Source organism: Megalobrama amblycephala, linkage group LG7, assembly GCF_018812025.1.
Source record: "Megalobrama amblycephala isolate DHTTF-2021 linkage group LG7, ASM1881202v1, whole genome shotgun sequence".
NCBI classification, from domain to species: Eukaryota; Metazoa; Chordata; class Actinopteri; order Cypriniformes; family Xenocyprididae; genus Megalobrama; species Megalobrama amblycephala.
The window spans coordinates 12,856,601-12,879,294 of NC_063050.1; the positions used below are offsets into that span (position 1 = coordinate 12,856,601).

General features: G+C 37.6%; 2 protein-coding genes across 8 annotated transcripts in view; one reads left to right on the top strand and one right to left on the bottom strand.

Annotated features, from left to right (window-relative positions):
* The window catches only part of LOC125271695 (B-cell receptor CD22-like), a 35,661-nt gene extending 18,876 nt beyond the window's left edge, over positions 1–16,785 (top strand). For 2 of the 3 annotated variants that reach the window (XM_048195854.1, XM_048195853.1), the window contains 9 exons: positions 164–245; positions 13,771–14,112; positions 14,202–14,435; positions 14,591–14,854; positions 14,933–14,971; positions 15,088–15,181; positions 15,459–15,504; positions 16,124–16,266; positions 16,482–16,785. In XM_048195854.1, the coding sequence (XP_048051811.1) occupies positions 164–245; positions 13,771–14,112; positions 14,202–14,435; positions 14,591–14,854; positions 14,933–14,971; positions 15,088–15,181; positions 15,459–15,504; positions 16,124–16,266; positions 16,482–16,542 (1,305 nt within the window). In that variant the 3' untranslated portion in view covers positions 16,543–16,785. The remainder of the gene's footprint in view (positions 1–163; positions 246–13,770; positions 14,113–14,201; positions 14,436–14,590; positions 14,855–14,932; positions 14,972–15,087; positions 15,182–15,458; positions 15,505–16,123; positions 16,267–16,481) is intronic. The other variant, XM_048195855.1, reaches the window with a different exon arrangement.
* An 822-nt stretch (positions 16,786–17,607) lies between these two features.
* Positions 17,608–22,676, bottom strand: LOC125271698 (CMRF35-like molecule 1). 5 transcript variants are annotated; one of them, XM_048195859.1, is made up of 7 exons: positions 22,445–22,676; positions 19,489–19,788; positions 19,109–19,258; positions 18,993–19,019; positions 18,674–18,781; positions 18,521–18,567; positions 17,608–18,400 (listed from the first exon to the last, which is right to left on the bottom strand). In XM_048195859.1, the coding sequence occupies exons 1-7, from the start codon at positions 22,485–22,487 to the stop codon at positions 18,236–18,238; spliced, it is 840 nt and encodes a 279-aa protein (XP_048051816.1). In that variant the 5' UTR covers positions 22,488–22,676; the 3' UTR covers positions 17,608–18,235. The 5 variants fall into 5 exon arrangements, with proteins under 5 accessions (XP_048051816.1, XP_048051818.1, XP_048051819.1 ...); XM_048195861.1 differs by lacking the exon at positions 18,993–19,019 and having other exon boundaries at positions 18,674–18,718; positions 22,445–22,675; XM_048195862.1 differs by lacking the exon at positions 18,674–18,781 and having other exon boundaries at positions 22,445–22,675.
* Between the last annotated feature and the right edge of the window lie 18 nt (positions 22,677–22,694).

The window sequence follows — 22,694 nt, forward strand, 5'->3', positions numbered from 1 at the left end:
ACAAACATTTCAAGATAACACATGAGCCTCTGTTTGCTGGACAACAAATTAATTGCAACAAATATGAGTTGAGTCACCTTATATTATTATACTAATGTGGATAACATTACTAACACAGCCTAACAGTGATTTTTATCTACTGTACCTAATAACATTTGTTAAGGTATCGTCTGTGAAGTTTGGTGTGGTGGTGAAGGTCAGAATGGCTCTTGTTCTTCTTCTCATCTTTCTGCTCATGAATTCTGGTGGGTCCCTGATTACAACATCACTTTAAAATGTGTTTTTCTTTTTTTTTCTTTGCAAAAGCACATAAAATATCCCTTATTCAAGCAGCTCACTTTGGTAGCTTGACATTTTCAGCCAATCAGAAATCAGCCTGTCAATCACTTTGTGTGTTAATGTTCACTGGCATCAGATTGGCTTACATGTCTTTAGAAGGCAGGGCTTAAAAAAGGGGCGTGTGGTTGAAATTAGTGGTATAGAGGGAGTTGAACATTTATAAAAGTTGAAATGTATAAATTAAATTATGATTCTCTTGCCTTCTTTGATCATAGTGTGGTCTTAGTTTGATTTCATATTTTGGCCCTTATGTTGATGCGCCCCTTGTTCAGATTTTATATTTCTGTGTCATGATGATCATTTCTGCTTTTTTGCAACACCCTTAAAGGATTAGTCCACTTTTAAATAAACTTTAGCTGATAAATGTACTCACCCCCATGTCATCCAAGATGTTCATGTCTTTCTTTCTTCAGTCAAAAAGAAATTAAGGTTTTTGATGAAAACATTCCAGGATTATTCTGATTAGTCCATTATATAATGGACTTCAATGGGCACCAAATGGTTCAAGGTCCAAATGACAGTTTCAGTGCAGCTTCAAAAAGCTTTAAGCGATAACAGACGATGAATAAGGGTCTTATCTTGCGAAACGATCGTTCATTTAAAAAAATAATAAAAAAGTTTAAGTTTTATAAGCACAAATGCTCGCCTTGCTCTGTTCTGCGATGTGCGTTCGTGACGTCACGTAATACGCAATTACGTTGAAAAAGTCACGCTTGACGTAGGCGGAAGTACCGAGTGTTTACAAGTCAAACGCCGTTTACAAAAAAAGGTAAAACAACTAATGGTTCTTCCATCCTGTGTTGTCAGTGCCATCAGACATACCCTTCTCCATTATATATGCGCAAGCTCAATTTTGAATCGACTCCTGATAGAAGAGCTGCACAATGGGAGTGTTTCACGTCAACAGGGAAATGTTACATATGCCTATGCTTTAATATTTCGCACTGAGGTTAGTGTACATGTAAAAATGGCACAACAGAGCAAAATGAAAGAAAAGGCTACGTTTATAATACATTTTTACACTTTATTCAAGCTGTTAAACTAAGAATGTAAAACTAAAGGATCTTTCCTGATAGCACACGTACATCTCGGAGACGTCTATTTGATGTGTGTGTTTACGTCTGGAAGACATATTTTTTAGAGTGTTTGCTCATCTGCAATATGTCTGTAGGACATTTCTTGTCAGATGTCAAATAGACGTTTAGAAGATGTCTTTAAGATGTTTATGATTTAGAATGTATGTAAAATCAGATGTTTATAAACAGCAGATGCTTTCCAGATGAAGTGATCTTTAACAGACGTCTTGCAGACATACGTGTGCTATCTGGGTTGCAGCACAGGGTGAAGTCAGTATGTTCATTAACGATGATTTGAGAGAAATATAATATACATTTAATGTAAAACAATGTACATCGCGCTCTGTGGCGCGGCAGGATTTTGAACAACTTCCTGAGTCGTAGCTGGGCGCCGCGGACAGGCGCCGAATGTCGCTGCCGGTGTGCGTACACTCATAGAAAACAATGCGTTTGAATCTTAAAGACGCGGCTCGGCTCAAAATGTAAATCCATTTTGTCTGGTAATGCAGCGAGATGGAAACAGGGACTCACTGATTCTAATGGCGGGATTGAAATGGTCCAGTCGTGGCAGCATTGAGATTCTTCCTCTGTTGGCAATGGTTGGCATTTGCCACATGTGAACCACCACGACTCGTTAGATCTTCGTCTGCCCGATGCTGGAGAGGTGTGTGTCGCCGCAGCAGTCTCTTCCATCTGCCTAATTTCTTCCTCTGTGTATTCCGGTTCAAAAAGGTAGGGCAGGGCGAAAAACTCATCTTCTCCTCAAAGTTTAAAATCGTCTGACATTGTTGTTTTACCTTTTTTTTGTAAACGGCGTTTGACTTAGTATTTCCACATTCAGCTTGTTTACACTGAGTCAGTACTTCCGCCTAATTCAAGCTGACCGTACCTTTTCAACATAATTGCGTATTACGTGACGTCACGTAACAGAGCAAGGTGAGAATTTGTGCTTATAAAACTTAACCTTTTTTTATTTATTTTTTTTAAATGACCGATCTAGATAAGACCCTTATTCAATGTCTGGTATCATTTAAAGCTCTTTGATGCCCGTTTGGTGCCCATTGAAGTCCATTATATGGAGAAAAATCCTGGAATGTTTTCATCAAAATCCTTAATTTCTTTTCGACTGAAGAAAGAAAGACATGAACATCTTGGATGACATGGGGGTGAGTAAATCATCAGCAAATGTTTATTTAAAAGTGAACTAATCCTTTCATAGTCATCTGCAGGACTTATTAAAACACTTCTCACTCACTTCACAAAAACTGATTGATATTATTATTTTTTTCTTCTTTTTTGTGTGATTCAGGAGTTTACTGATCTTATGTATTTCGTGTTTCAGGTGTTCTTGGAGAAAACTGGAATGTGACTTACGAAACTAACTCATTATGTGCTCTCGAAGGATCCACAGTAAACATATCATGCACATACAGATACCCTCAGCAGTATAATCTGACAGAAACCTTTTGGATCAAGAAACCAATTGAAAAGATCAAAAGTTTAAAAGAATATCAGGAGTATAAAGACAGGGTTGAATACATTGAAGACAAACAAAACAAAACTGCTGGTCTCAGACTGCGTAACGTCACTGAAATTGATGAGAAAGTGTATTATTTCAGATTAGTAACTGCAACTGAAGGACAAAGATGGTTTGGTCAACCAGGAATTCAACTGAATGTTTCTGGTAATGTTTCTTTGTCAGTTTTCCTGTGCTTGGATTTACTTTTGTTGTTTATGTTAATCAAATTATATTACTACATTTAGGCCCTACTTGTTGTCTTCTCTGAAACATCACACCTTACATTTACTTCATATTCTAATATGGATCCAACTTTAATTCCCTGAAGACATGAAGGATGCAAATCTACTGACACGCATATCCAGGCAAAAAGCCAACAGCTCAATTCAAAGAACAACACATTACCAACTGCAGTCGTCTCTGGAGTGACAGCTGAAATGGCCAAATGAAGTCTCAAGACATCTGAAAATTATAATTATACAAATTAATTAACAAATGACAAAAGGCACAATAAAAAAAAGAAAAAGAAAAAGAAGACCAACACTTTCAAATGCTTTAACAAACATGTAACACAAACAGCATAATTACATATGCAGCTTTCTCTCATTCTGTGTCAGCAAACAGAAGTGAAGTGTAACCGGTTAGTGTGAAGCCACAAAAGCGAAAACGCTATTTATGTAAGTATATAAATATACCATATAACACTATATAAACTAGTATATACTTGCACAGCATAACAAAGATGATAGTCCGTGCTCTTATAAAACCTGTGATGAAATATGAATATATATATATATATATATATATATATATATATATATATATATATATATATATATATATATAAAATCAATGTATTGGATTGTAGTTTGAGAAAACGTCTCAGGTTACGCATGTAACCATGGTTCTCTGAGAACAGGGAACGAGACTCTGCGCTGAAATCGTGCTATGGGGAACGCCACTCGTGACCAGTGTTCGAAATGCCAAGAATTCCAACTCCAATCCTATTGGCTGGCGACAGCCTATCAGCCTATGACGTCGAACGGCGCGAACCGTGACGTATAAATGGAGCGCCCGAGGAAGCAGTCGGACACCTTTTTGTCTTTGAGGGACTGTTCCGCAGGCACCCCGAAGCATGGCAGGGAACGGTAGAGTCTCATTCCCTGTTCTCAGGGAACCATGGTTACATGCGTAACCTGAGACGTTCCCTTTCGAAAGGGAACTCAACTCTGCGCTGAAATCGCGCTATGGGGAACGATATACCCACGCCGCCATGCTGAAGGAGAGTGCATGCCCAAGAAGTCTGAACAAACGTCCGGCAGTTACAGGGAAAAACCGGGAGCAACTCTCCAAGGTGAGCCTAAAACCTCAGCCCAAGCTGAGCCTAAAAGAGGCCTTCCGTAAAAGGCCTGCCAAGGCTGCTAGAGGCATCTGAGACCAACAACCCGTGGGGAAGTGGTCACTTAAAGGGAATGTGGCCAGGGAACCAGAGGAATCCCGGCCCATCACTAGGGGGATAAATTCACCCCTGACACCACCAAGGAGGCCGTACTAATTTAGCGAAAGCCAAACATAGTCTGGGCCAACCTTGTCTGACATACAGAATCTCCAATGCACAAACTCCGAAAGAGGAGAGCAAGTAAGAGCGACTGCGAAAGGGCAGTGAGCAACTCAAACCCACACACAGAGATGGGCATCCTGGAGAGCGGAACTCAGCTGAGCGCTATAAACCCTCGTACTGAGGGGAGTAAGACCACTCATCCTAGGATCTACTCAGCTTCTGATAAAGTGCTGAGGAGGCTGTGCACTAGAGCACCCTGGTACAGGGGAGCACAAACCAGCCTGGGGCCAGTCTGAACGGGAGACTTCACAGAAGTCTACAACCAATGACCAGCTTAGGGAGCTAAGCACAATTACGCAGTCAACCCAGAGGGAAGTACGAAGCTCAACCTAACAGACAGACCGTACTGTAGGCACATAACCATGGAGGCCGAACAAAAGCCAGCCCGAGCCCCGGCCAGCCAGCGACATAAGACCCTTTACTGTAAGTAAATAAAAACTGAAAGGGAAAAATCCAGCATGCTTACAAAGGAGGCCCTCAAGCCTACCCATCGCACGCGGCGTCAGCTAGCGGCCACTAAAGTTCTAGGAGCAAAATAGAACCAAGTCATAGACAGGGCAGCTATTTAGCTCGACTAGAGCTAAAGGAAACCAAGCTCAAGGCAGCAAATGCATAAAACCAGACCAAAATTGGTTTTAGTACAAAAGCTCACCTCGAGAGGCAAGCCACTTCAGAAATGTACTCAGTAAAAGCACCTTTTACTTTCTAAGCGAGAGAAGTACAAAGCCAAACTCCAGCGGCCTGCGAAGGCCTACAACGCGTATACACGCGGCGTCAGCTAGTGGCATCAAGACCCATCCATGGTGATGAGTCGTATAGAAACCCACACAAAGCTGTGCCAATATGCAGACAGAAAGGAGGCCCTGATGGGGGCCTACAACCTCTATGAACACATGGCATCAACCAGTGGTAGCTTCATGACTAGGGCCAGCCCGCAGGCAAGGTACTTGAAAACCCTTGGGTATAAGAAGTACACACTATGCCACAGAACTCAACGAAAGGCCCAACATAGGGCCTACTCGAACAGAGGTGGGCGCGGCCGACGGCGGCGAGAGTCAAAGACATAACTCAACCATGGAATGAGTCCAGAAATGACCAACCCGGCTGGGTTAACACAGAAGCTACAAAGGAGGCCTGGCAAGGCCTACTACTTTTCGCGCCATGTGGCGCCAGCCCGTGGTCATAACAGGGCCCAAGCTCAAGGGGGCAGGTCTAGATCCTACACGATAAGTGGGGAACTAACTTACCAAACCTGAGCTCAAGCCTGCACATTCCAACAGGCAATGTACCTCGGTACATAAAAATGCTATCACGGTCTGAGGAAGGCCAAACAGGCCTATTACCTCAGACAACGTGAGCAAAAGCCTGAGGCAGTGCTACAAATACATGAGCAAAGTCATGATCATAACCAACAGCGCCTAAACACAAGCTGTGATAAGAAAGAGGCTACAATAAAGGGCCAACAATCTTACAGCAAATGCAAGACAGTTGCTGTGGTCACGATCGACTGGGAGTAAACAGAGATAGCTATTCTAACCAGAATAAGACTCTCTACACTCAACCAGAGTGTGCAATCCAACAGGTGATGCACTCAGTGAAACACACACCCTAACCAGGGAGTACAACAAAACACCACATTCATAGATAGAGGCTAATCACAGCCTGCTATCACAGAAACAGGCATTAACCTGTGGCAGCACATGAGTAAGCTCACATATGTATGTAGGGCTAAAGCTTAGAACCCAAAGCAAACATGAATGCTTTGTAATACATTCCATCCAGACAGGATAAATGTTTCACAGAACAGAACTGGAATCTGTAATGAACCCTAGAGAATGAAAGCTAGAATATTTAGCATCATAATCTGAAACTTGAATACAATTCAAGGGGCTCATGTGAAGACATTATAGGCATGACAAAAAGTTCTAAAAAGTGGGGCCTAGCAGCACTGCATAACTCATCTTCTCGAAGATAAGGGCCTACCACCTGGGAAAAACAGCACCAGGAAGGCTAATAACAGCCTATAACCTTAGCTGTTAACCTCAGCCATAGCACCTATATTTACACATCGAAGGGGAAGTGGGCATGCGGCCCGCAACTCCCTCAGGAAGAGGCCAGAACTAGGAACTATACAACCTCACAGGGATAGTAATAATAAGGGTGATGTAACAAACAAACACCTAAACCTAGCTCTAGCCTAGCCATTAGCTAAAGCCTCCTGTGCCAAGCAAGGCTTGGGCTTCATTTTGAAACCTTCAAATATGAGGAGAAAATTAAGCACTGCAAACAAACAGTGTCAGGCGGCCAATAAGCCGTCCTGTACACAAATAACTGAAGCGACGAGTGCTAACTCAAACCAAACTAAAGTATTAGTTGAGAAGCTACTCTAACATAGGAGGCTACAAAATAGCGGCCATAAAGCGGCCTGCATATTTTGAAAATTAGCCAACCTAATGCTACAGTTATTTTGCCCAAAAAAAACCCTTCTAACTTTACTGACTACATGCTCAGGAAAGCTATACAGGAAAAACAAGGTCTACACTTTTTATAAACATAAAAATATAGACCCAGCTTACCTTCCTGCGGCTCGCAGAACGAAGATTTTCCCTCCTTATTAATGCATGAAGAAGGATTAAATCAAAAGTTCTTTTAAGCCTAAAAGCACTTTCACTATCAAGCCAGAAGGCAGCCTTTAGAAAAAATATTATCAAAGGGCCAGCCAACAGCCTAACTGTAAAAGAAGCGCCTGTGCATATATATATATGGGAGGTGAAAGAAGGAGAGGAGAGGGTAGATATAAATCGCCCTTTAAATAGCTGGGGGATCGATTATAAACGCAATGGTGTTTACAATTGATCACCCATATCACTCTTGCTTCTTCCTCCTCCCGTCTGTCTGGCTCAGATCCAAATCTGAATGGCCAGGGGGTTTTCCATGCCCTCCCGATCTCAAACGCGGAGATCAGGAGAGAATGGAAAGTCTATGGGAGCCGCAACATTCATGGACAGAAAGGAATCGTTCGTCGAGCCGTCACGCGCGGCCCCTTTCTTAACGCACTCACACGGCAGCTGCAGCCCGCCGAAAAGCACATCCCAAAAACACAGCAGCTCACATACCCAGCAGCCAGAGGAGTGCTCGCTATCGGACGAGGTGACATCAAACGCGGACATCACCATCATCCCCAGGCACAGATGCAGACACCTCCTCCCTCAGGAAGAGTGTCAAACGAGAACGGAGTGTCGCAACAGGAGAGACGCTCACAGTGAATAGACAACCACACATAGACGCCGCCCTCAAGCATCGTCTATGCGTTCGCTCCTCTCCAGACAGAAAAACACCAGAAACGTGTACATCAAGTGTCAAACCCCTGGGACACGGATGAACACATCCTCCTGGACGTTTGCAGATATAAAAGGAATCATTTCCTACCGGAGTTAGTGAAACAATGGCACGAACAAAACAGTCCCAAAAAGACAAGAAGATGTCCGACTGCTTCCTCAGGCTCTCCCTTTATACATCACGGTTCGCGCCGTTTGATGTCATAGGCTGTCGCCGGCCAATAGGATTGGAGTTGTGTGATTCTTGGCATTTCGAACACTGGTCACGAGTGGCGTTCCCCGATTTCAGCGCAGAGTTGAGTTCCCTTTCGAAAGGGAACTAGAATCATATATTCTGTATTCATATTCATAAAGGACTGATTTAAACATGGAAAATTCCACTGAATTTATGAATTTGCATGTTGAAAGAGTTATAAGTGAGGATAGTTTTAAACATTTATAGTTTTAAAAGAATGAAAAGTTTCTATTGTAATAAAAGTTGAAATTCGCTCTTCATTTGCATAAAGTTGAACTTTTGTCACATCTCCTGTCGCTTGACACGCCTACATTCTGCGCTCCATTGAAATGAATGGGATCATGCCGTTTTGTCGCTGCGTGTTGCTGGCGGTATAAACGGTGCTTGAGCGCAAGGAATTGTGGCGATATACTTTCACGACATACTTACCGTTTCAGACACATAACATTGTAATACATAATCGTGTGTGTGTTATTTATCATTATTATATTAATTTGATTGCAACGTTATATTGTCCTAAAGTCTATTTTTCACCGTGTACCACTTGCATAAACACAGTATCCGTAAGGGCTGCCATTGTTGTTTCGCGGGTTATGTGGCGTCAGAGCGCGGAACTGGGAGTCCATAGATCTAGTATGAGTTCATGGGTGGGAAGTCACGGGTTTGACTGCTGTTCCAGTGCACTTTCACAGGTAGAAGGTTGGAAAAACACAGGTTACGGGCTGCCTGGAATGCGGCATTACACTCTTTACATTTACAATAGCTTTTAAAATCTAAATCTAAACTCTGTTGTTTTGTGTCTGAAATGCAATCAATTTCTTTCTTTCTTTCTTTTTTTCATAATGACTGGAAGAGGCTGTAGATCTTAAAGGTGATAAAGAGGATCTTTTCGTCGACTGAGAAACCAAAGACTGTTACTGAGTTTTTGAAATGAGCGCATGCGTAAGAACAACCCCCCCTCCTTTCGAGGGAACGCCTCCCAAAACTCGTGCACGAGTATTGGAAAACGAGTGTTTACCACCGGCATTCGCTGTGTCGTGTTAGTGGATTCATTATGTCGGACTCACCGCAGGTAACTCATAATCTGCAGTTGTTACTCCTGTCTCCGGACAAAAACATTGCATGCGGCGCCTGTGGAGTGTGGAAAGTTACTGGAGCGTGCAGCCGCGCTCGTCTCTCACAAGGAACGTCATGGCAGTGATTGACAAGCCAGAGGGCCAATCGTTTACGTGATGATCGCGTAAACGATTGGCTGATGTTTTTAAGGCCCTACCTTGTGCACAGATGATGTATATTAATATTATTCCTTTCAGTGCACCTAATAAATAGTCTTTTATCAGTTAGTAAAGACAGTTTCAAGTAATATTGCAAAAAATGTATAAAACAAAACATCCTCTTTAGCACCTTTAATGATTGTAAAGAATAATAGTTGGTATCTTAAAGGCCCCAAAAAAGATCTCCTGGTTGGATGTTTGATGTCTAAAGAAACACGTGTAAATCTTCTTTGAATTGATGTGTGTTGTGAAAAGGGCCTTTCAAATAAATGGTGTTGAAGTGGCATTTACATTATGAATTGTCATTTTGTGAATATGGAAGAGTGTTTTATGTCAGTGAAGTTACAAAAACATTTGCATAGAAATGGGAAGTTATTATAATCATAATATAAGTTACTCAGAGTAACCTGTCTAACATGTTCTGTCTCCAAACTCTCCAAACAGTTGCTGAAGAAAGCTACAATGACAAGGTATGAGAGTTTTTACATATTATTTAATGAAGAGCTTGTGAAATTCAATTTAAAGTTTGTAAATATGCAGACACTTAATGTTGTAATTAATTATTAGTAGCTGATCTTCATAAGAAGCTGAAAAGCTTTCATTCATCAGAACTGTTAGTGATAAATAAACTGTCATTTGTACGGTAACAAACCTTTTTAGAAGCTTTATTACGAAACACAACATACAAGAGTCACAGTGAACCCTAACGCTCAAAATAATTAATTGGTTTGAGTAGGACAAACTTAAATTAAACAGAATAGTTCAGTCAAATGAACTTTTGAGTATTTAGAACTTTCTTTTTCTTTCAAGTTTACAGAACTGATATATTTGAAGTTTTTCATTGTTTTGAGTTTTATGACCTTATTTCTTTTAATTTAGAAGAACTTAAGTTTAACTGAAACTGGGCTGGGATTTGCTCCCAGCATACCTATCCCATGGCACTCGAAGGGGAGAGTAAATGCTAAAATTGCTAAAAAATTGCTAAAAGTGTTATATATATATATATATATATATATATATATATATATATATATATATATATATTTTTTTTTTTTTTTTTTTTTTTTTTTTTTTGTACAAGATTAATGTTAAGTGGGAGATTTAGTAGATTAATGTTTTGTTATGATCATTTAGAATAATTTATTGTGTTTTTTGGAGAGTTACCATCATGGTGACAAGCAGTGCATGAAGCTTGGTTTGAGGGCGAGTAAGTTATATATTTTATATGCTGTAATCGTTCAACAAGTGTTATATCATGCAATTGTTAACAAATTAGCATTTCCTGAATTAGTTTGTTATAGCTAGTTATTTTTGCATTAATAAACACGTTTGAATTGGGGTTAGGCTACGTGATAATTTTAATTTAAATGTATGAGTGTACTCAAACAATTCAAATCGACACAATTAAAATATTTGAGTGCAACAACAAAAATAATCTTCTAGTTCTGCTTATTTAAGCTTTGAATTTCTTAACATGAACATTTTGAGGCAACGTATTCGGGTTTACAGTGTAGAAATGATCACTGTTATTCATCAGATCTCTTAGTCACTCTTTAATAAGATAACACAAGCCTCTGTTTGCTGGACAACAAATTAATTGCAACAAATATGAGTTGAGTCACCTTATATTATTATACTAATGTGGATAACATTACTAACACAGCCTAACAGTGAATATTATCTACTGTACCTAATAACATTTGTTAAGGTGTCGTCTGTGAAGTTTGGTGTGAATGTCAGAATGGCTCTTGTTCCTCTTCTCATCTTTCTGCTCATGAATTCTGGTGAGTCCCTGATTACATCACTTAAAAAAAAAAAAAGTAATTTTTTTGGTAATAGCACACATCCCTTTTTTTAAGCTTGACATTTTCAGCCAATCAGAAATCAGCCTGTCAATCACTTTGGGTGTTAATGTTTGCAGACATCAGATTGGCTTACTTGTCTTTAGAAGGCGGGGCTTAAGAAAAGGGCCGTTTGTTTAAAAGTTTAACTGAAGCAAAATAGTTGAAATGTATAAATTAGATTATGATTCTCTTGCCTTCTTTGATCATAGTGGAGTTTTAGTTTGATTTCATATTTTGGCCTTTATGTTGTTTGGCCTTTATGTTTGGCCTTTATGTTTGGCCTTTAGGGGTACAATGGCTTGTCACTGGGGCTGTACCCTCAAGGGTACAAATTTGTACCCTTATGATTTGTACCTTAAGAGACCAGTTTTGTACCTTTGGTGACAATTTTGTACTTTTATTTAAGAGTACAAAAATTGACCCTTCAAAAAGGACATAAAATTGGCTTTGACAGAGTACAATCGTTGACTATAATGAGATATATATATTTTACACACACACACACACTGAATTAAAATCAGAATTTATTAAATACTCTTCATTTTCACATTTTACAACATTTCATTTGAAACACATTTTTAAACATTCCATATGAGTCCATCTTGCCGGGTGTTAAACTGAAGCAGTGTTAAAGTTAATGAGATGATTGATGATTGAGTGATGATTGACAATTAGTGGTGACACCTGATGATAATAAGCAGAATCACTGAAGAAACAAGAGAAAAAGAGACACAACAACTACAACTGACTTCCAGCCATTAAACATTATTACACTTATTATTAACCAGTTTGATTTGATTTCTGTCATACATCAACAAAAGTTCTTATTGAGAATTAACAGATGTTTAGATGTTAATGTTTTAATGAAAGTTTAGTTTGAAGTCACCATGATGGTGAAAAGCATTTCCTTTAGTTGGGCTCTTGACTTGTTTATTAACATTAATTTTTCTCTGACTGCTCCAACTTTGTGTTTGTAGAGCACATTTGTTATGGCCAGAGAAACTCTGATCTAAGCTGTGTTTCCCAAAAGTGCAGTGAGCCAAAGTTGATCAATTTAGGTTTACAATGCTTTGGGAAGCACAGTCATAATGATTGTGTTTTCTCCTTGTGAAATGGCCAGATTCATTGGTGACATCCAGTATTAACTAGTCATGTAGATGTTATATTTTTTCTTTATAGTAAATCTCTGTTACCGCTTGAGATCCAGCAGAGCTTTTATAATCTTAAGGTTTTTTTAAACACACACAGACATCAAGAATCAGCATATGACCCTCAACAATGGTGACAATCAAACAAAGTGCTTCATGTTGCAGTGCATGATGGGAGCCACCAATCAAAACTCATCCATGGCTCCCATCATGCATTGCTGCATGAATAAATTATGCAGCTGAATTGTCCTGTAATTTTCGTAGATTGATCATGTTTGCTTTTATTTCTCTGTTGTTTTGTTGTGACAGTAGCTTGTTTTGTGATGTTCAGAGTTGATCTGTTTGTCAGTATTTTGTATTTATTTATCGTCACCGTTCTTGAGAATCAGATACTGATTCTTGATGTCTGTGTGTGTTTAAATACTGAAGCTTCAGTGCATAATGTGTTATCCTTAAAAATAATAATAAAAAAAAAAGTCATTCTGCTGTTGGATCTCAAGTTGTAAAATCACAGGACTACAATCATTAATACTAAAGCTACACATCAAGCACACAGTCAGAGATTTAGACTCTAAATGACATCAGGCCATCACATGATGATTATATCATCCTCAAATTATATTGTGACCAGATCCTATCTTCTCTGACCATAACAAATGTGCTTTACAAACACAAAGTTGGAGCAGCCAGAGAAAAACTAATAATAAAAGGTAAAGAGTCAAGAGCTCAACTAAAGCAAACGCTGACCTCTTTCATGGTGACTTGAAATGAAACATTCCATAAAACATTAATTAACACCTTTTTTCTCTCTTTCCTTCAATGATTCTGCTTATTATCATCAGGTGTCTCCACTAATTGTCAATCGTCACTCAATCATCAATCAATTATCTCATTAACTTTAACACTGCTTCAGTGTTACTTTTTAACACCTGGCCAGATGGACAGCCTCTGCTAAGCCTTTTTTTTTTTTTTTAAAAGATTTTAATAATATATCAAAAAAAAAAAAAAAAAAAAAAAAAAAAAATGGCTTAGCAGAGGCTGTCTCTTGATATTGTACCTTAACCTTCTAAAAGAAACGGTACATATATGTACCTTTTAATGCTTGGGAACAAACATGTACCTTGAGGTCCAATGATAAGCCCTATGGGGTACGTTAGTGTAGATTGTACCTTGGGGGACAGAAATGGACTCCTACTGCACCCCTATTTCTGACAGTGTAGTCATCTGCAGGACTTATTAAAACACTTTTCACTTACTTCACAAAAACTGATTGATATTATTTAGCTGTTTGCAAAAACACAAGTTTTGCCATTTTTTTCCTTCTTTTTTCCTTCTTGTTTCAGGAGTTTACTGATCTTCTGTATTTTGTGTTTCAGGAGTTTTTGGACAAGACTGGAATGTGAATTATAAAGATAATTCAATATGTGCTCTCAAAGGATCCACAGTAAACATATCATGCACATACAGATACCCTCAGCAGTATAATCTGACAGAAACCCTTTGGATCAAGAAACCAGATGTAGACATCAAAAGTTTAAAAGAATATCAGCAGTATAAAGACAGGGTTGAATACATTGAAGACAGACAAAACAAAACTGCTGTTCTCAGACTGCACAACGTCACCGAAGATGATGAGAAAGAGTATTGTTTCAGATTAATAACTGCAACTGAAGGACAACAAAGGATTGGTGAACCAGGAATTCAACTTAAAGTTTCTGGTAATCCACTTCTGTCCTTCATTTTCATTATTTATTTAACAAACTGTTAGTAGTTTGAGGACATGGTTAGAAGGATTTGTGTCCTCCAGCCCTTCAGGTTCAGGCTCCACAGCAGGTGCTGGAGAAAGAAACGGTCAATCTGACATGTAGAACTACCTGCGATCTGACAGACAGATTCATCTGGTACAAAAATGGACAGGCTTTAAACTTCCACAGCGACATCCTGCAGCTTCAGTCAGTCCGCAGTGATTCTGGCAGTTACAGCTGTGCCGTCAGAGGACAAGAACATCTGCCCTCTCCTGCTGTCAGCCTCAGCGTCATGTGTGAGTCTTTATTCATTTACAATTATGAAAACTGATATTAAACAACTGATTACAAATATCATGGATGGAGTATCACAAATACATACAGACATTATATCTAGCATTGGTCTCCACAAAATGACAGGAATAATAAGACCATGTTGTTTTACCTCTAGATTCCCCCCGAAATACATCAGTGTCCATCAGTCCGTCTGGTGAAATAGTGTCAGGAGATTCAGTGACTCTGATCTGCAGCAGTGATTCAAACCCTCCTGCTCTGAACTTCAGCTGGTTTAAGGAGGATGAAACCTCAGCTGTTGGATCTGGACAGAGTTTCAGCATCTCCAGCTTTAGCTCCAGTTTCAGTGGACGCTTCTACTGTGAGGCTCAGAATAAATATGGATCTCAGAGATCAGCGTCTGTTTCTCTCACTGTTAAAGGTATTTTCTATAAACAGACACTCTTTCAGGTTCATTTGTCTCACGTGTGAAATGATCATCATGATCCTCTTGTTTCAGGGGTTCAGAGATCAGCGTCTGTTTCTCTCACTGTTAAAGGTATTCAATATTAAGACACTCGTGCTCATCATGTTTAATGGTGAAGTTTATCCACTCACTAATTCATCATCACATGTTCAAAGACTTTAATGAAAATAAATGATCTTTCCTCCTAGGTGTTTGGAATATCCTGTATGTCATTATTGTTTGTGCCACTATTGCAATTATAGCTGTATTTGGGCTCTTGTTTCTCCTCATTTTGTGCATAAGGTTAGTGAGCAGTATATATTTACTTTAAGTATGTGCATTTTAAACATATTCCAACAATTTTCTAAGTTTACTAAATCATAAATCCATACCCAAAATTATTATTTTTTTCAGAAATCTTTATTGCTGAGCTTGAAAAAAAAAAAAAAAAACTATTTTAATGTGACATATTTTGGCAAGCCTTTTTTTTTTTTTTTTTTGCAGTGAAGACTGTCTTTTAAGTCTTTTACAGTTTTAACAACTTTCATATATGCATTTATTCTTATATATTTAACAACAGGAATAAGAGAAGAAATAATGATTCTAAAGACTCTGTGCAAAAAAAGGTGAGATTCTAGCCGAAGTTAAATCACTTCATGTTTCATCGATCTTGTATCACAGACTTTATAGATCATGTCACTGCACTGACATTTCTTTGTTCTTTTCTTAAAGGGATAGTTCACCCAAAAATGAAAAATTTCCCATGATTTACTCACCCTCAAGCCATCCTAGGTGTATATGACTATCTTCTTTCTGACGAACACAATCATAGATATATTTTAAAATATCCTTAAAGCTTGGAGGAGCAAGGATATGGATATGGCAAGGATATCGTCTGAAAGAAGATAGTCATATACACCTAGGATGGCTTGAGGGTGAGTAAATCATGGGATAATTTTCATTTTGGGGTGAAATATCCCTTCAAAGGTGGTGTTAACTTTGTGGTACAACACGGGCGAAAGCTCATCAATGTCAATAAAACTTTAAATTGATATACTCTGAATACTGTTTTTTTTAATAGCCAATCAAAATGTATAAAATATCAAGGTATTAATTAATTCACAAAAATGCATGAAGTTCTGTAGAGTTACGTGTTAACACTTATCAAACACATTATCATTACAAATGTGGAGAGCCGAATGTTTACAGCTTGCTGCAGTTCAAATATATTCATGATATTTGTAGGAATCTACAGGAAAGAGCTCTGAATCCGGAGATGGTAAAGATGCTTCTATTCAAGACTGCAGAGATAAAGACACAAAGGAACCTGAAGAGGATGAGATTCAGTATGCCAGCATTACAATTCAAAATCCTGCTACTGAAGACAAGTGAGGGAAAACTGAATTATTTTGCCTTAGCATAAGTCAGTTTTATTCGTAAAGTTGTTTTTATAGAAAATAGCATATTAAGTATATAAAAGATACAAGTATTAAAATCAGCACCTTAAAAATAAATAATAATAAAAAACCTTTTTGGCTTCAGCATATTTTATGCCCTGAGTTTATCCTATTCTCAGTTAATTATGTATTTATCATTTTTGCAGATCTACAAGCCAAGAGAAGGATTTGTCTGTGATTTACAGCAGCGTCATGATCCAGACTTAATTTTATTTATTTTTTTTAAATTCTGGGATTGCATCTAAAAATATAAACCAGACTATAATAAGTTTTTTTCTCCCTGGCTTTAGTATTTGTGTTTCATTTAATCATGATTACATTTTGAGTGTGCATTGCTGTTTTGCTTCTTATCCCAGTCCCATCATAAATGTAATTTTGCAAAGTATAAATTTGTATTGACATATTTCCTGTGTGTTAATAAAAAAGTTTCAGACTGGTCAGGTAATATCAGATACTTCTTGTGTGAGTGAGTCTTTTAGTAAATTACTAAATAAAATGTGATGAGAAATACTAAAAGTTTGACAGCTAAACCCAGTCTCCTCTACGAAGAACGTTGGAGTGCAAATGTTTGTTTTTTATTTTATTATTATTTACATTTATTTAATAAAAATATAGTCATCAAGTACTCATAAAGCCATCTCCTCTTCTCATTATGAAAGCAGGCAGTAAACTGCTGTACTGTTAAACTCAACCACTAGGAGGAGCTGAAACATTGTGAGCGCGTGAGAGCAGCTGATTGAAAGAGCGCGCGCTGCACAGCTTCCCTCCTCCACATTCATTATCATCGTGATGTGCAGTTTGAGATTTCCCTATAAAATAACCAGGTTTGAACTTCTTGAAACACAGTATAGTTTCAGAAATGGTTTAATATCATGTTCAACTGACGCCTCTCGAGTTTGACCGCAGAAGGGCCAGTATAGTTTGAGTGTTATCAGAGGTGTAAAGTCCAAGGGTCACAGAGTAAAAGTCCTGCCATATTTTTTATTCCACCCACTGAAGCAGTGTTAAAGTTAATGAGATAATTAAGTGATTAATTGAGTGATGATTGACCATTATTGAAGACACCTGATGATAACAAGAAGAATCACCAAAGGAGAAAATCACAATTTTTAAGCCACCATCATGGAGATGAGTGTTTGCTTTAGTTGGGATTGAGTCGTAACAGTCAGGCAAGCAAAGAAAAAAAAAAAAAAAAAGATGATCAGGTGGTGTTGGTTATGATAGGAATGTGCAGTTTGTAAGGTTGCGTCAATACAAAATGGCTGAATTACTCTCAGTGCAAACAAATGTATTCATTGGTTAGAATAATTCATTTTATTTTAAGGATGCTGTGCTTTACATGTACAATGATACCTAATATATAGACAATATATTTTTTTAATACTAAACACAGGCTAGTCAAGTCATTCAGTAAAAGAACACCAAGTTATAAATGGGCTAAATAACTACACATTTGGGCATTTAATAAGAACAATCTAGTCATATTGCAACCCTTAATTGTTCTCTTTCACATGCAAAATTTACACATGGTAAGGTATAATTTGTTGGTGAGAAGCCCACCAGTCTACATAACACTTTTCTCTTTTCACTTTGGTATGGGGAACACATATTCACTATAAACTACGACCTTTTCCTCAATAAACTCTCAATTTGCTACTGCTACAGCTGTTGTAGCGTTTCATTATCATAACTCATGACTATTTAGGAGAATGGTCAAGTTCCTTTGCAGAAGAAATGTATATCTGCACAAATAATGGCACAATTATACATTAAAGTAACATGTTCTTAAAACTTATGTACTGCAGATATGTTTTTCCACTGTTTTCAGAAATTATTTCACAATAATGTAGAACATGTTGAGCGTTTGAACTTGAGGTTGATGCTAAAAGATTGCATATTTTTAATATATTCGAAGATTGCCATAGATATCGTCTCCTTGGCTAGTGTTGAAGTGTAGGTTCTGATATATTGGATCCGATTGGCTCATGTCGTTAGACTTGATACTGGATTTCTTTATGGTGGCGTAGGGTCTGTCGTCAGGAGCGTTCTCATAAACACCGATGGCCTGAATCACAAACACAAAGTGCAGTTCTATTGCTAATCAGCTGTTGAAATGGTTCATAAAGTAAGCAGAAGTTGTGTTTGTGGTGGCTCTGCCTCTGATCTTATGATGTACCGTACTTACCTCCTCGCTGTGACGATCATTGTGTGTAGATCTAACCGTAACACGTCCTGAAATAAAGCAGATGTTTTATGTGAAATAATTTAGTACACACACACACACACACAAAAAAAAAATTAGAGCTTTTTTGCATGTCATATTTAAACGTTCACACACTTGATTTCTTGACTCTCTTTCTCCACTGACAAGAGACCAGTCCAACTGCAAATATGATCAACATGACAACCAATCCGGCAGCACCATAGAGAATAAAATACACAGGCACTGGGAATATATGGACAGATACAGATGCATTTTTCATTTTTCATCTACATAAATTGACATATTGCATACACTGACAATCTCTATTCATCTGTTTTCAGCACCTGTATATTACAGAGATGACTTTTGGGTCATAACATTTTTATTTACTTCATGTATTGTGAACTTGATACACATAAAATGTCAACGTATCTATAAAGGGGTTGCAACTCACCTGCTTTTTTGACAGCTGGACCATGTGCTTTGACAAAGCATTTAAAGAAGGAGATTGCAACATGCATTAACACTTAAGAACAGAAATGCAGGGATTATAATAAGATGTTTGTCTACCTGTAGATGTCAGTGAGTGTGTGCCTTGCTTAGTGGTTGAAGATATGGGAAAAGAGTGTCTTGGTGTAGTCGCTTGTATTTCAGCAGTTGTCCCTGTTTGTGTTTCCATCGTCCTCAGATGAGTCACTTCTTCCAAGTTCTTTGTGTTGTCTGTTTGTAAGTTTTAGAGGAATTTCAAAGAGACATCTATTTCTGATATCATAAAGAACAGTTGTGTTGCCTAAATAGCTGTATAACCCTTCTTGATTCGCCATTTAATATGAAACAAACAGTACGGCAACCCTTCATACTGTCTCACACAGGCAAAAATAGCATAAGATTTGAGCATGTGGCAGCCACTAATAGTCTGGCAGTGTAATGAAATGCATAATATTGCTTACCTTTCTGTACTATCAGGTTGACTTTCTGATATGTGTCTATTCCAACTCTCTGCACTCCGCACCGGTAAATCCCAGAGTCTGACTCCTGTAGTTCAGTGATGGTCACGTTGAAGGTTCCTGTCCCAAAATCCTCCAGTCTGTATCTCCCTTCAGGTGACCGGTCAGATTTAACTAATACATCTCTGTCTCCACATGGATCTCTGCAGAAATACTTTATGTTGGTTGAAGCCCAGTGGTGGGAACATTTAATTGTGATGTGTCTTCCTATATATCCAGAAATTCCACCTGTACTCTTAAATTCTGTTTAAGGAAAATAGGGTTTGTACTATCAGTTCCTCTTGAAGTCTCTTCGGTTTCAGTTATTCAATTTCAGAAGTAACTTACGTACTTATTGTCTATTAACATTATAATAGGAAGTGTGATTTCTTCACAACCACTGCATGTATTTACTATAAATGCATCATATTTACAGCACAAATATAATCAGTGGAGAAATTATTTGGTCAGAGAGATCTGACTAAACAATCACATATACAGTACAGTCCAAAAGTTTGGAACCACTAAGATTTTTAATGTTTTTAAAAGAAGTTTCGTCTGCTCACCAAGGCTACATTTATTTAATTAAAAATACAGTAAAAACAATAATATTGTGAAATATTATTACAATTTAAAATAACTGTTTTCTATTTGAATATATTTCACAAAGTAATTTATTCCTGTGATGGCAAAGCTGAATTTTCAGCATTGTTACTCCAGTCTTCAGTGTCACATGATCCTTCAGAAATCATTCTAATATGCTGATTTGCTGCTCAAGAAACATTTAATGTGTACAATTGTACAAAATATTTGTGTACAATATTTTTTTTTCAGTATTATTTGATGAATAGAAAGTTCAAAAGAACAGTGTTTAACATTATAAATGTCTTTACTGCCACTTTTGATTGATTTGATGCATCCTTGCTGAATAAAAGTATTCATTTCTTTCATTTCTTTTCAAAAAAATAAAAATAAAAATTCTTACTGACCCCAAACTTTTGAACGGTAGTGTATAATGCTACAGAAGCTTTGTATTTCAGATAAATGCTGTTCTTTTGAACTTTCTATTCAACAAGGAATCCTGAAAAAAAAAGTACACAACTGTTTTCAACAATGAAAATAATCATAAATGTTTATTGAGCAGCAAATCAGCATATTAGAATGATTTCTGAAGGATCATGTGACACTGAAGACTGGAGTAACGATGCTGAAAATTCAGCTTTGCATCACAGGAATAAATTACTTTGTCAAATATATTTAAACAGTACACAGTTATTTTAAATTGTAATAATATTTCACAATATTACTGTTTTTTACTGTATTTTTAATTAAATAAATGTAGTCTTGGTGAGCAGACAAAACTTCTTTTAAAAACATTAAAAATCTTAGTGGTTCCAAACTTTTGGACTGTACTGTATATTTATGACCTTTCCTTGTGTGTTAACAGTTTGACCTCAGCTAGTTTAACCCTTTAATCAGTTTTTCTCCCATTTAGTTGAAATATTTTGGTTTTTAGTTGTTTTCACATTATGATTCTTATAGTCACACTTATGATCTATACGCATTAGGGTTAAAGCCATTTTTAACTTGTTAAAATTATTATTTGCATATGTATGAGGTTAATAATAACATCGATAACAACAACCTGTGTCAATAATAAAATGTTGTCATGTCTGCTCAGGCTGAACCCGAAGCCCAAAGTATACTTTGGTTGTCCATGTTCCACTCCGTCTCGGAGCGCGCACAGAAAGCCGCTTGGAGAACAGTATCTCTTTAAGGGCTTAAAGCAGTTTTAATATCTCTTTTTATTATCAAGCATGTCCTGTAGTTTAGAAACAGCAGACTGCATTTTACGACAATCACTGATCTAGCTGATTTGGACGTTAAAGGGTTCGCTCAAAAATGTAATTCTGTCATTAATTACTCTTACTCACCAAGACTTTCGTTCATTTTCAGAACACAAATGAAGATCTTTTTGATGAAATCTGAGAGCTTTCTGTCTGTCATCTGATCAGCTTTACATCAAACCATATAAAGCTATTATCGGCTGATAACTATCGCCACCCGATTAATTGGAGAACCCTTAAAAGATTAGTTCACTTCAGAATTAAAATTTTTGATAATTTACTCACCCCCATGTCATCTAAGTTGTTCATTTCTTTCTTTACTTGTAAAAGAAATTAAGGTTTTTGAGGAAAACATTCCAGGATTTTTCTCCATATAGTGGACTTCACTGGGGTTCAACAGGTTGAAGGTCTAAATTGCAGTTTCTGTGCAGCTTCAAAGCGTTCCCAGACGAGGAATAAGGGTCTTATCTAGAGAAATGATCAGCTATTTTAAAAAAATAATAAAAATGAAATACTTTTTAACTACAAATGCTCGTCTTGCACTGCTTGCAATGCTTCACGCATTACATAATCACATTGGAAAGGTCACACGTGACATAGGCGGAAGTATCGTGGTAGGGCGAAAAACTCCATCTCATGTTCTCCTCCAACTTCCAAATCATCTGACATTATTGTTTTACCCTTTTTTTTTGTAAAGGGCATATGACTTAGTCTTTGCCCAATTGCTTTGCAAACTCTGGATCAGTATTTCTGCCTACGTCACGCGTGACCTTTCCAATGTGATTACGTGATGCTTTGAAGCATTAAAACTGCAATTTGGACCTTCAACCCATTGACCCCCCCCCATATGAAGAAAAGTTCTGGAATTTTTTCCTCAAAAACCTTAATTTCTTTTCGACTGAATAAAGAAAGACATAATCATCTTGGATGACATGGGGGGTGAGTAAATTATCAGGAAATTTTAATTCTGAAGTAAGCTAATCCTTTAAACTTACTTGTTTTCATCAATCTCAGCAAGCTGAATTATTCCCATAGACAGTAGAGTTTCTATCACACATCTATTGATAACTTACCTGACAGAAACATCCAGAGCCAAAGAACACTGAAGAACTTCATTTTGAGTAGGGATCCTATTATGGATGACTATGAATATTGACTGTTGACTATAGGAGCTCTGTTATACCTTCAATCACAGTAGTAAACCTGTATCCCTGTATCCTCCTGTGCACTATTTCTCACATGCATACTGGTTTCAAGACACCCACACACCCATATCCAGAACCTGACCACTTCCTCTTGATTAACTTTTGGTTTGAATGGATT